Consider the following 11,941-nt stretch of genomic DNA (forward strand, 5'->3'; position numbering starts at 1 on the left):
ACATGAATCATCAAACTTAGTCTTCTTGTTCTGACTCCATACTCATCAAACATCCTTCAGATTTTCATTTGTCTTTCTTAGCTCTCTATAGGAAGAAAATGCACTGTTCATCTAAACATTTTCATGTGATATTTTAAATCAATTATTATAAAAGAATAAGTAGTGTTCTGATTTTATCCAATAGCTTTGAAAGTTTGGTTACTGTGAGTTTATCCCTAAGACATAGATCTATTCTAGGTAAGCTAAAACATCAAGTTTTGAAGCCTGAAACCCTGAGGGAGAAACCTAGCATAAATTTACCAAGATAATCAATCTATGACACCTTAGGAGGGCTTCTGGGAACCAGCATGCCAGCTTTCCTTAGGAAATCATGCTGAGGCCAGGCACAGTGGGTCTTGCCTATAATCCCAGCACTCTGGGAGGCTGAGGCAGGAGGATCACTTGAGGCCAGGAGTTCAAGACTAGCCTGGACAACATCACAAGATCCCATCTATAAAAAAAATTTTAAAAATCAGCCAGACATGGTGGTGCACACCTACAGTCCTAGCTACTCGGGAGGCTGAAGAGGATCACATGAGCCCAGGAGTGTGAGGTTGCAGTGAGCTATGATCATGCCACTGCACTCCAGCCTGGGTGACAGAGAAAGACCCTGTCTCAAAAAAAAAAAAAAAAAAAAAGGAAATCAGCTTGATGTGAGAACTATATGCTTTCTTTGAATTTTTTAGCCAGTGGAAGCAGAAGATATAGCAGTTAAAAGGCCATGCTATAGAGTAGGCAGACCTGGGTTCCACCACTTCTCCAATGTGGGTGAATAATGTGCACATTTTGGACACATTATTTAACCTCTCTAATGCCTCAGTGTCCTCATCAACATAGTGGCAACAATAATACTCCTGACTCATTGTATTGTTTAATACACACAGGGTATTTAGTAAAGTGCCAAGAACATAGCAAATATTCAATAATGTTAGGAAAAAATAAGAAGTTAAGTTTTAAGCCTATAAAATTAAGATAATTAATGTTGGTTCCAATTTGCTCCAAAAATATTGGGAAAGTAGTATCTAGAACTCAGCTGTCCGGCAACCTCAGCTGGAATACTGTTGAATAGCAGAAATTAAGTCCCGAAGGCCATAAGCCCCAAACAATGTCACAAAATACTCATGCCCAATACAGCTCACACACTTACTCATAAAATAGGCTCTCACAGTTTTTTTCAATGTATTTACCATTTATAAACATTCTTAAAAGTTTGCTATCTGGCTCAGCCTGTAGCTGTTTAAATTTGTACATTATGAGGGCTAAGAAGACACAGCACACATGGATGGCTGCTAGGTACTAGACACTATAATCTGACAACAGAAGTGAAGACCAAAAATATACATACACACACGAATGAAAAAGCAGAATAATCTATAGCCATCAGTTGGTCAAAGAATCCTACACACAGAAAGAGGTTCTAAAATAATTGCTGCACGGCATATAGAAGGAAAAAAAAATCTGTCTAAAATGCATTCTCTTGCTTGCCTTCTTAAAGAAGTAAATGAAAGAATGTGTGCAACAGTGCTTTGGGAAATGTAAAATTCAAAATACAAATATGTTCTTTTTTTCCCGCAAGGTCCACATCCATCTTGTTTATTGCGGTATATGCCCTAGCACAGGGCCTGACACAGCACAGATACCCAATTAATATTGGTTGAATAATGAATAAGAGCAACTTGAACTTCTTTCAATAATTCATAGTCATTATTATGGAAAAATATTACTGAACTATGCTAGAATTCAGTGCAACTCTAAAAGGCTATGTGGCATATAGGACTATTTGCCCCTCTATAAAGTGGCAATTCTCTTGGGTTTCCTTAGAATTTTTATATATTTCATAGTTTTTCACCTCCCTATTGGGTGTTAAGAAATGATTCTTCAAATAATGGGAAAAGCTAAATTAAAGAAATTAACAAATTAACAAATTAACCAGGGTATTATTAGTCTCACACTCCAAACTGCATGCCCTAAAAGTACACCAATCATTTTAAGCTCCTAAGCAAAGATTTTATAATCTTTGCGACCAAAGTGTTCAGCCTTTGCTCAAGTTTCCTACACTGGCCCAAGATCCAGTGAAGGGACTAACATTGTAAAATTAATCTCTTCTTGTATATTTGATATCATACTCCCTCTTTGGTCTTCCGAACAAATCCAATGACTCCCTTTTCTTTCAAATGTGTATCTGAATCTCCTTTTGGGTATATATTTACCTTGTTTACTGTGACTTGCCTAGCTTTCAAACTCTATATATGAATCTCTTTAAGAATGGGGAATGTTAGGTAGATAGTGAGGGATTCTGGGATTCTGGGTCTCCTAGGGATGAAAGTGGGTGCTGTTGCCCCCATCTTGGTCCTGTCCAACCCTAATTCTCCATCCCTGGGGGAGGAGGGAATACCCTTCGAATCTGCCAACTTGGTGCACCAGCTGGAAAAGAATGCAGAGGACTCTCTAGCTCACAGGCCAAGCAGCATGGGTTCCATAAAGTCTGGAAAGTGACCTAGCACCCACATGTGTAGTTAAGGCTCAGGTCCTGTGACTCCCAACTGCCCAAAGAGGTTCCATGGTGACCTCTGAACCATGAGGGAGGTCCCTATCCAGGCACTATAAAATAAGACATAGACCATAGTCAATCTCTCTCTTTGCCCTTCCTTTGGCTCTTCCTTTGCTGCGACAATGGGTCTGGTTGTCATCTGTGGCGTATGTATTCTGCTCTGTAAACCTACATCTTGCTCTTGCCCTATAAACCTATCTTTCTTTTCTCAATAAACCTCACTGTCATACTTACCTAACAAAAAAAAGAATCTCTTTACAAATATATTTTTGACTTCCTTTACTGTCACTTTCCTTTTTCTAAATATATACTTGAATCATTTTTCAAATATGCATTATTAATATTAGCCTTCTGAAGTTGGTTTACTTATGAGTACAAAAGCCTCCCTCTGTGGATCTCAAAATAATTTCTGGAAAGGTATATACAAGGAAATCTTAACTTATACAAGAAAGAATCTATAAAATTGAGGTATAAGAACTAAAGTGTAGCTAGTCGTCACTCCCTTTATTTCTCCTACAGGCAGATCTCTAGTAAATAGCAAAATCCATATTTATTTATTTTTTATTTATTTATTTTTTTTGAGACAGAGTCTCACTCTGTTGCCTTGGCTAGAGTGAGTGCCGTGGCGTCAGCCTAGCTCACAGCAACCTCAAACTCCTGGGCTCAAGCGATCCTCCTGCCTCAGCCTCCCAAGTAGCTGGGACTACAGGCATGCACCACCATGCCCGGCTAATTTTTTCTATATATTTTTAGCTGTCCAATTAATTTCTTTCTATTTTTGGTAGAGACGGGGTCTCGCTCTTGCCCAGGCTGGTCTTGAACTCCTGAGCTCAAACAATCCGCCCGCCTCGGCCCCCAGAGTGCTAGGATTACAGGCGTGAGCCACTGCGCCTGGCCTCAAAATCCATATTTAAAATCATTCCACATCTGTTGACTTTTCCCCACTAAAATGAAGTACTTTGTCCATTAAGCTACATACCACAAATAGAAAGCGTGGCACATCCTGCCATCCCCAATTCCATCTGGCTATGGCAAACGTCAACAATTAATTAGTATTTTTTCCTGCTGAGCCTAGATGGAGCTTAAGAACCCTTTACAATAAAGTGCCTCAATTGATGGGCTTAGCTCAGATTTTAGTTGCTATTTTGTTACTATTCAGGCCATGGTTATATTGTTTAACAAATATATATGAATGATGATATTAAAAATGATGCTTATATCCACAGCCAATCCAAAGGAACGGCCCAGTCAGGGCATGTGTTTATAGCACCTACCTGGGCACTACTGTCACCTGAACTATCCTCAGAGCTCTGAAACCGAAGGAGACTCTGATTTATACGGTTCAGCTCTTCTCTAAGCCTCACAACTTCCTCAGGCCTCATGGTCAACTGCTGTTCTTCATCTTTCACATCTTGATTCTGCTGTGAGTCCTCCTTCTTGTGCCCCTTTCTTGGACAACTGCCCTCCTTTACCGACTCCTCTGGAATTTCCTTCTGCTTACTCTCTCCTAATTCAGGACTTGGTACAAACATAACAATAAAAATCTATCAAAATGCTGATTATAGTAATAGAATAGGGAGGAAAAACCTACAAGTCAAGAAAGTTCCGTAAGCAAGATTTTCAACTTGAATTCTATAGCAGAGCAGTCATCTTAGTCTTATAAATAAACTTTAAAAACAAATGAGTCATACTTTTTACTAACATTCAGGGAGATGAACCATCATAGATTTTTTTCTTCTTTTTTTGAGACAGAGTCTTTCTCTGTCACCCTGGCAAGAGGAGGGGATGTACCTTCAATGGCTACAGAGTGTGGATGAAAATGAGAAAGAACACAAACATGCTGATTTTGTTTTTATTCTCTCAATCTTAAATTTTGTTCAGGTACCTTGAAGCCTAGCACAGCATGCTTCGCAGATTATAGTTAGTGCCCAAATTCTTTTTTTTTTTTTAGACAGAGTCTTGCTCTGTTGCCCGGGCTAGAGTGCTGTGGCATTAGCCTAGCTCACAGCAACCTCAGACTCCTGAGCTCAAGCGATCCTTCTGCCTCAGCCTCCCAAGTAGCTGGGACTACAGGCATGCACCACCATGCCCGGCTAATTTTTATATATATACATATATTTTTAGTTGTCCAGATCATTTCTATTTTTTAGTAGAGACGGGGTCTCGCTCTTGCTCAGGCTGGTCTTGAACTCCTGACCTTGAGTGATCCACCCGCCTTGGCCTCCCAGAGTGCTAGGATAACAGGCATGAGCCACCGCGCCTGGCCAGTGCCCAAATTCTTTAAGAAGGCAATTTGGCAATACAGATAATAAGCCATAAAAATGTTCAGACTCCTTGCTAATTGCATACCAATGAATTTGCTGCAATAAAATAATTCATAAGAAGAAAAAAGTCGAATATACAATAATGCTAATAGAATATTATTTAAAATAGTAACTAAATGGAGCAGGAAAATGGCTAAAAGGACTAAAGATAATTTGGCTTGAAAGTGATATAAAGACTATTCGCCAACATGAAAAATACTTATCAAAGTAAAATTGTGGAACAAAAGGACAATATATACGTATGTGTGTATACACATAGCTACTATAAGAAGGTGTATATTTAGAAAAATCTGGAAAAAAATAGAGAAAAATTGTGTCTAAGGAGTGTTTTTTCCTTCTAAAATTCCTCTAACACTATATAGAAAAAAATTAAATATTTTATTTTGAATTCAGCAGTTTTTAAAAGGTAATACATTCAAATGATACAAAACAGTACGAAATAACATGTGGAAGCCAAACACATGTTAAGATTGAGAAAATGCAAACATATACCTCGTATTTTTTAAAATAGAGAAAATGGATTTTTTTTCCATGAAGATGAAGTAGACATACTTTATCTCTATTTTTCCCACTAAGTACAACTCAAACCTCTGAACATTATATATAAAACAAATATAAAAAGACTCTTAAAAGTAGAGAGAGGAAGGCAGACCAGCTAGGGAGCTTGGGACCCAAGGAATGACACAGCTGTGAGTTTCCTGGGTGTTCTTTTTGCCTCATACATCCTAGATTTGGAGCTGAAGAAGACAGCAACCCAGACAATGCCAACAAGCACAGACAAAAACAAAAAAGCCCCAATGAAAGCCTGTTATCTTTAGCCAAAGCACCGGGAAAAGGATAGCCAAGCAAGAAATAAAACTTTTGGATAACACCCACTAACTCCAGCAGAACACCACAGAAAAAGCTATGGCCCCACCACTACCCATGCCAGCAAAGGCCAAATTGGGAGCCTAGATTTCTACTCTTACCAGGCTATAATTAGGGACCCCAACTCCCCCACTGGGGTGGTGTCAGAGAAGGCCAAGTAGGGAGCAGGGACTTTTACCCTTGCCAGGCAGTAGCAAGCTCCCCTACCCTGCAGTGAGTGTCTGGGGAGACTGACTATGTGGTGAGTCTGAATTCTACCCCGACCTAGCAGTGAGGAGGCACCCTTTTCCCTTTCCACTGGGGGGTATCAGAGGAGGCCTAGTGGACAGTCAGGACTTTCACCACCACCCAGCACAATGAGACCACCCTCCACCTTGTGGTATCAGTGGAGGCCAAGTGGTAAGCAGGAATAAGGTACTCTTCGCCCTCTCAGCCAGGTGCTATAGTGGAGGCCTAATGGAGAGTAGGACCTCCATTTCACCAGCCAATATAAGGAGCCCTTACTTCCTTGGGTGCCCATGAAGGTTGAGTGGGGAACCTGGACTTCTAACTCACCTGGCAAAAATAAGGCAGCACCCCCACCCAACACTTCCCCTGCTGGAGTAGTATCAGAAGCAGCCAGCTAAGCAGAAGGGTTAAAAAAGATCTAGAGTCTTATAACATATACCCAAAATGATTGGTTTTCAATCTAAAATCACTCATCATACCAAGAACCAGGAAAATCTCAACTTGAATAAAAAAAGGCAATGATAGATGCCAGGATGAAGATGTTAGAATTATTTGACAAGCATTTTAGATCACCCATCATAAAAATGCTTTAAGCAATTATGAATATACTTGAAACAAATGAAAAAATAGAAAATATCAGAAAAGAAAGTCTCAGCAAAAAAATAGAAGATATAAAGAAGAACCAAAGGGAAATTTTAGAACTGAAAAATACAACAATCAGGCTGGGCATGGTGGCTCACATCCGTAATCCCAGCACTTTGGGAAGCTGAGTGGGGAGGATTGCTTGAGCCCAGAAGTTCAAGACCAGCCTGGGCAACATAGCAAGACCCTTATCTCTACAAAAAAATTTTTTTAAATTAGCTGGGCATGGTGGCGCATGCCTGTATTCGTAGCTACTCAGAAAGCTGAAGCAGGAAGATCAATTGGGCCCAGGGGTTGAAGGCTGTAGTGAGCTACGACCGTGGCACTGAACTTCAGCCTGGGTGACAGAGAAAGACCCTGTCTCGAAAACAAACAAACCTAAAGAAAAAAAAAGAAACCTCAATGGACAGTTCAACAGCAGAATGAAGGGGACAGAGAAAAGAATCAACGAACTTGAAGACAGAACAATTGAAATTGTTCAATCTGAACAACACAGAGAACACAGATTTTTAAAAAAATGAACAGAAACTGTGAGACTATAACAAAAGATCTAATATTTGTGTCATCAGATCCTAAAAGGAGAGGAGAATGAAGGCAGAGCTGAAAAGTACTTGAAAAAATAAAGATTATAAACCTCCCAAAAGACATAAACACATAGATCCAAGGAGCTGAGCAAGCTCCAAACAGGATAAACCTAAAGAAATCTATACCAAGACACATTATAATCAAACTTCTGAAAAGCGAAGACAGAAAAAAACCTTGAAAGCAGCAAGAAACACTATCTTACATATAGGGGAAAAGCAATTAGAACGATAGGCAAACATTCATCAGAAACCAGAGACCAGAAGGAAGTGGCACATCATTTCTCCAGTGCTGAAAGAAAAGAAATTTGAACCTGGAATCCTATACTCAGTGAAAATATCCTTCAGGAATGATGAGAAAATCAAGACATTCTAAGATGAAGGGAAACTAAGAATTTTTTTTTTTTTTTTTGACACAGAGTCTCACTCTGTTGCCCGGGCTAGAGTGCCGTGGCATTGGCCTAGCTCACAGCAACCTCAAACTCCTGGGCTCAAGCGATCCTCCTGCCTCAGCCTCCTGAGTAGCTGGGACTACAGGCATGCGCCACCATGCCCAGCTAATTTTTTCTATATATTTTTAGTTGTCCAGCCAATTTCTTTCTACTTTTAGTAGAGATGGGGTCTCGCTCTCGCTCAGACTGGTCTCGAACTCCTGAGCTCAAACAATCCACCCACCTCAGCCTCCCAGAGTGCTAGGATTACAGGCGTGGGCCACTGCACCCGGCCGGAAACTAAGAATTTATTGCCAGCAGATCTATGAGTCTTAAGCAATTTTTCAGCATCATAAAGCTCATTTTTCTTAGAAACTGTCTTAGAACCCAAGTGTCCCAGTACCTTCTTGCCCTTAGGATATCTGTGACTATGTGCCCTCCAAAGCAGATAAAGTAGTAACTTCTCCTGACTCAGAGTCAGACTTGGGTCCTCATCCCAGTCCTGCTGATAACTTGCTGTGTATGTGATGGTGACTGACATAGTCATTTCAGTTATCTAGGTCTCTGAGACCTCATCTATGAAAAAAGAAGACTTAGCTAAATATCAGTGGTTTTCAGACTTATTTTAACTGTGGACCTTTTCTCTTCTTTTTTTTTAATTTTTGCAAAATGCTGTTTATTTTGAGAATCTGGGTGCTGATGGGTGGAGGCTGAAAAAGGCATCCACCAAGTGGACCCTTCCTTGAAGTAAAATCTTACACAGAATCCCACATTATGAAACAGGAAAAAGTAGAGCTTCTCTGGCTGAAATGGGAATAGAGGGCTCACAGACTCATCAGTCTTCCTTCATCTTACAGGTAATTTCTGAGGCTCCTTTGAACAACTCCTAAAGTTTTGGAAAGAGAAGTTTGAAAACTACTAGGTTAGAAGATCTCCTGCAGGTCCCCCCTGTTCTAAGACCCCATTACTCTATAACAAAAGTACTATAAACAACAGAAAAACAAGACACAACCCATTACCTCAAAGGAGCTTAAAATCTAGGAAAAGAGATGTACTATAAGAATTGGTCAATCTGGCTGTCTGAGTAGCTTCTATGTGCATGAGACCACGCTAGGTGTGCTGTACCACTCTACTTCACTTCAGTTGAGGATTTTGGCTCTTGGATTTCTGTCATCTTCTTCACCCCAAGTCCTGCCATCAACCTGGAAGACTGTAAGGTCCATGGAGATCACCCACCAATGCCTTGGCATCACTTCCTCAGTCTCCTTATCTCCAACTACCTTCTCGCCTCTCCCATTATGCCAAATACTTGCGTGACCACACCATGGGTTGTATCATCAGCAACTGCTTCACTTCTGAAATACTAAAATTAGATATTTGGATTCCGGCATTTTCTTTTAACATAATTTGCTCCCAGTGCAATTGTAAGTGTCTTAAATTCCTTGTCTCTTTGTCTATCAGCTCCCTTTACTTGCTTTCTTATCCAGTATAGACTTTGGTTGGAATTCATTATTTCGATCACTGTCTAAATAAAAGGTCAACTGTCTCACCCCACTGTCCTTCCACTACTCTCACGTGGCAGAACCTCAGCCCCAGATAAACCCAACTGTCTCTTTGTGCCTATACTAAACTACTGAATGTTGCTAAAGAATATCACATATTCTCAAAGATAGATGCCATATAAGTTCAAGTTCTCTAGCCTGAACTTGGCCTTGAACACTACCTGCCCTCCGCAGTTAGCCTTCTCTTCCATTCTCCAATTGATTATTTCAAACCTTTTTTATTCTCTTATAAATTCTAATATTTCTATTCCATTCTCACTTTCAGCAGATGTCTTAACTTACCACTTCACAGAAATCACTGAACAAGTCTTTTGATTTCCTCTCAAATTAAAAACTCACTTGCATCTCTCTCCATCCTTTTTTTCTCCTTCCTGTTACAGTGGACACAGTGGCCCACCTCCTGGCTAAGGCTAATTCCTCTATGGACACCCTGAGTCCTTAGCCTGTCAGTTTTGGGACACTTTCCCATCAGCATTTAAGCATGCACAAATTTCCTCCTCCTCAGCTCCAAATTCTCTTCTCCCCTTCATAATGAAGCTTTTTGGGAAGTACTATCTCCACTCACCGTTTGCACTTCCTCCTCTCCCACTTGCTTCTCGCTTCACTCACATTCACCACTCCTGTGGGCTGGGATCTAGAAAGCAATCTGTCTTCTGGCCTTCTTTAGAACTACTCTTACTAAATTCTTCAACCACTTCCTTGCTAAATTCAGTAGTCGCTGTTTGTTCCTTAGTTTTACTTGACTTCTTGGCAGTACTTGACACTATCAACTACTCCTTTCTTTTTGGAACACACACTCCCCTGATTTTTCTTCTACTTTTCTGGCTGCCTTGTCTCAGTAACCTTTGAGTGGGGTGTATTCTTTTTGTTTCCTACAGTGAGGTTTTCCTTAGGTTTCTGCCTCAAGTGCTTTTGTCAAGCCATTTCACACAGGGCCATTTCATCCATTCACATGACTTCTCCTACCATCTACTTGTTGATGTTTCCCAAATTTACCCCCAGCATAGGCCTCTCTCCTAGCTCCAAATCCATATATTCAACTCTTTGTTGACCATCTCCACTTGGCTGTTCCAAAGGCACTTCAAAGTCAATGTGTCAAAAGCTAAAATCCTTTCCTTCCTCCCTCAAAAATGTTCCCTAACTCAGTGAATGACATCATCAAATCAGAAACTCGAGCTATTTCTAATCTCTTCCATATCCAAACCACTGGTTACTACACCTTCTTCCTCACTCCCTATATTCATTAATCCCTGTGTCCTGATATTCTTCTTCTTACCAATTCCATCCACTTTTCTCCATCCCCACAAACACCATCATCTCTCACCTATATTACAATCACAGTCTCCTGACTTATCTTGCTTCCTTCATTCTTGTGTCAACAATCTATTTTACACACAGCAGGCAGAGTGATTATTCTGAAGCACAAATCTGTGTTTGTCTCCCCCATGCTGCTAAACCCTGCAGTAGTTTCCCACTGTCCAAACTCCCCAATACAGGCATCCACGTCCCTTCATGATCGGGCCTCTGCCTATCTCTTCATTCTCATTATTCCCTTCCCCCTTCTTCTCTTCACACTCTATGCTATACATACACTGAGGTCACTTTCAGGACCTTAAACACATCATGCTTTCTCTTGCACGTGTCTTATCACTCCTGAAAATTATCTTCCCATCTTTTTGCTTGACCCTTGATTACTCATATTTCAGGATTCAATTTAAGTTTTCAGTTCTTTAAGAATATTTTCTGATTCATTAGCAAGGCCAGGGACCCTGCTTTGTGCTCCCATAGTATCCGGTACCGCCTTGTTTAACTATCTTGCTTAACATCAGACCATGTGGACCATGAGGATAGGAACTGAGTCTTATTTTGTATCCTTCGTATCTACCTATAGTACCTGGCACATAGTAGATACATAATGTGCTGTTGAATGTGATTGTGTTATGGACCTGAGACAAGTGGAGGCTGTGAAGGAGGGCACAGGAGATAAGCAAGCAGGAAAACATTATGAGAAAAGGAAAGAAAGAGGCATATGGCAGATACAAAAACTTCTCACAGTCCTAGCTATGGAAAGCAGACTGGACCAAGCCATGGAAACAGGTGGCAGCAAGGAGCTCTTTAGAGGGAAGCCCAGTATCTTTCTCAGGGCAAGGTTCCCCACCTCTAGATGAATTAAAGCCACAGCCTTGCTCTCTGTGGCAAGCATCCCTGCCAATTACCCAAAATCAGCTGGGTAGATATTTGTTGACTTTGATCATTAATGTCAACTTCTTCTGGGAAGAGCTTTCAGAATGACCATTTCATCTCCATCACCACTTACTCAATCTAGGCCACTGTCTCTTCATATGTCAATTGTATATGGATTAATTGATCTGTCTTCCATCTCCAACTCATCTGATACAGACATACCAGAACAATCTCCCTCAAAAACCCTGTAAGGTACTGTTGCAGCACGCAAGAACTAGATTTTCTTTTTCTCTACAGCAAATCTAAACACCGTGACCTAGCTTCTTGGCTATCTGCTCTTGTGACCACTATCATACCCCTTCCCACCATCTCTCCAATATGCTCTTCTCACTTCTGCAACCAGGTTTCACGATTGTGAACCCTGGACTCAAAGCTTACTCTACAGTTAAAAGCAACTTTTAAGAGGGCATAAGATGCAGGCCGGGCACGGTGGCTCACGCCTGTAATCCTAGCACTCTGGGAGGCCGAGGCA

The 11,941-nt window shown here is 40.7% G+C and overlaps 1 protein-coding gene across 1 annotated transcript in view; it reads right to left on the reverse strand.

Moving 5' to 3' along the window:
• Positions 1 to 11,941, reverse strand: part of CCDC30 (coiled-coil domain containing 30) — a 144,428-nt gene that overhangs the window by 124,718 nt on the left and 7,769 nt on the right. Inside the window, exon 4 of the mRNA XM_012646664.1 lies at positions 3,865 to 4,108. Within this exon, the coding sequence (XP_012502118.1) occupies positions 3,865 to 4,108 (244 nt within the window). The remainder of the gene's footprint in view (positions 1 to 3,864; positions 4,109 to 11,941) is intronic.

The sequence above is a fragment of the Propithecus coquereli genome, unplaced genomic scaffold, assembly GCF_000956105.1.
Source record: "Propithecus coquereli isolate 6110/MARCELLA unplaced genomic scaffold, Pcoq_1.0 Scaffold249, whole genome shotgun sequence".
Taxonomy (NCBI): domain Eukaryota; kingdom Metazoa; phylum Chordata; class Mammalia; order Primates; family Indriidae; genus Propithecus; species Propithecus coquereli.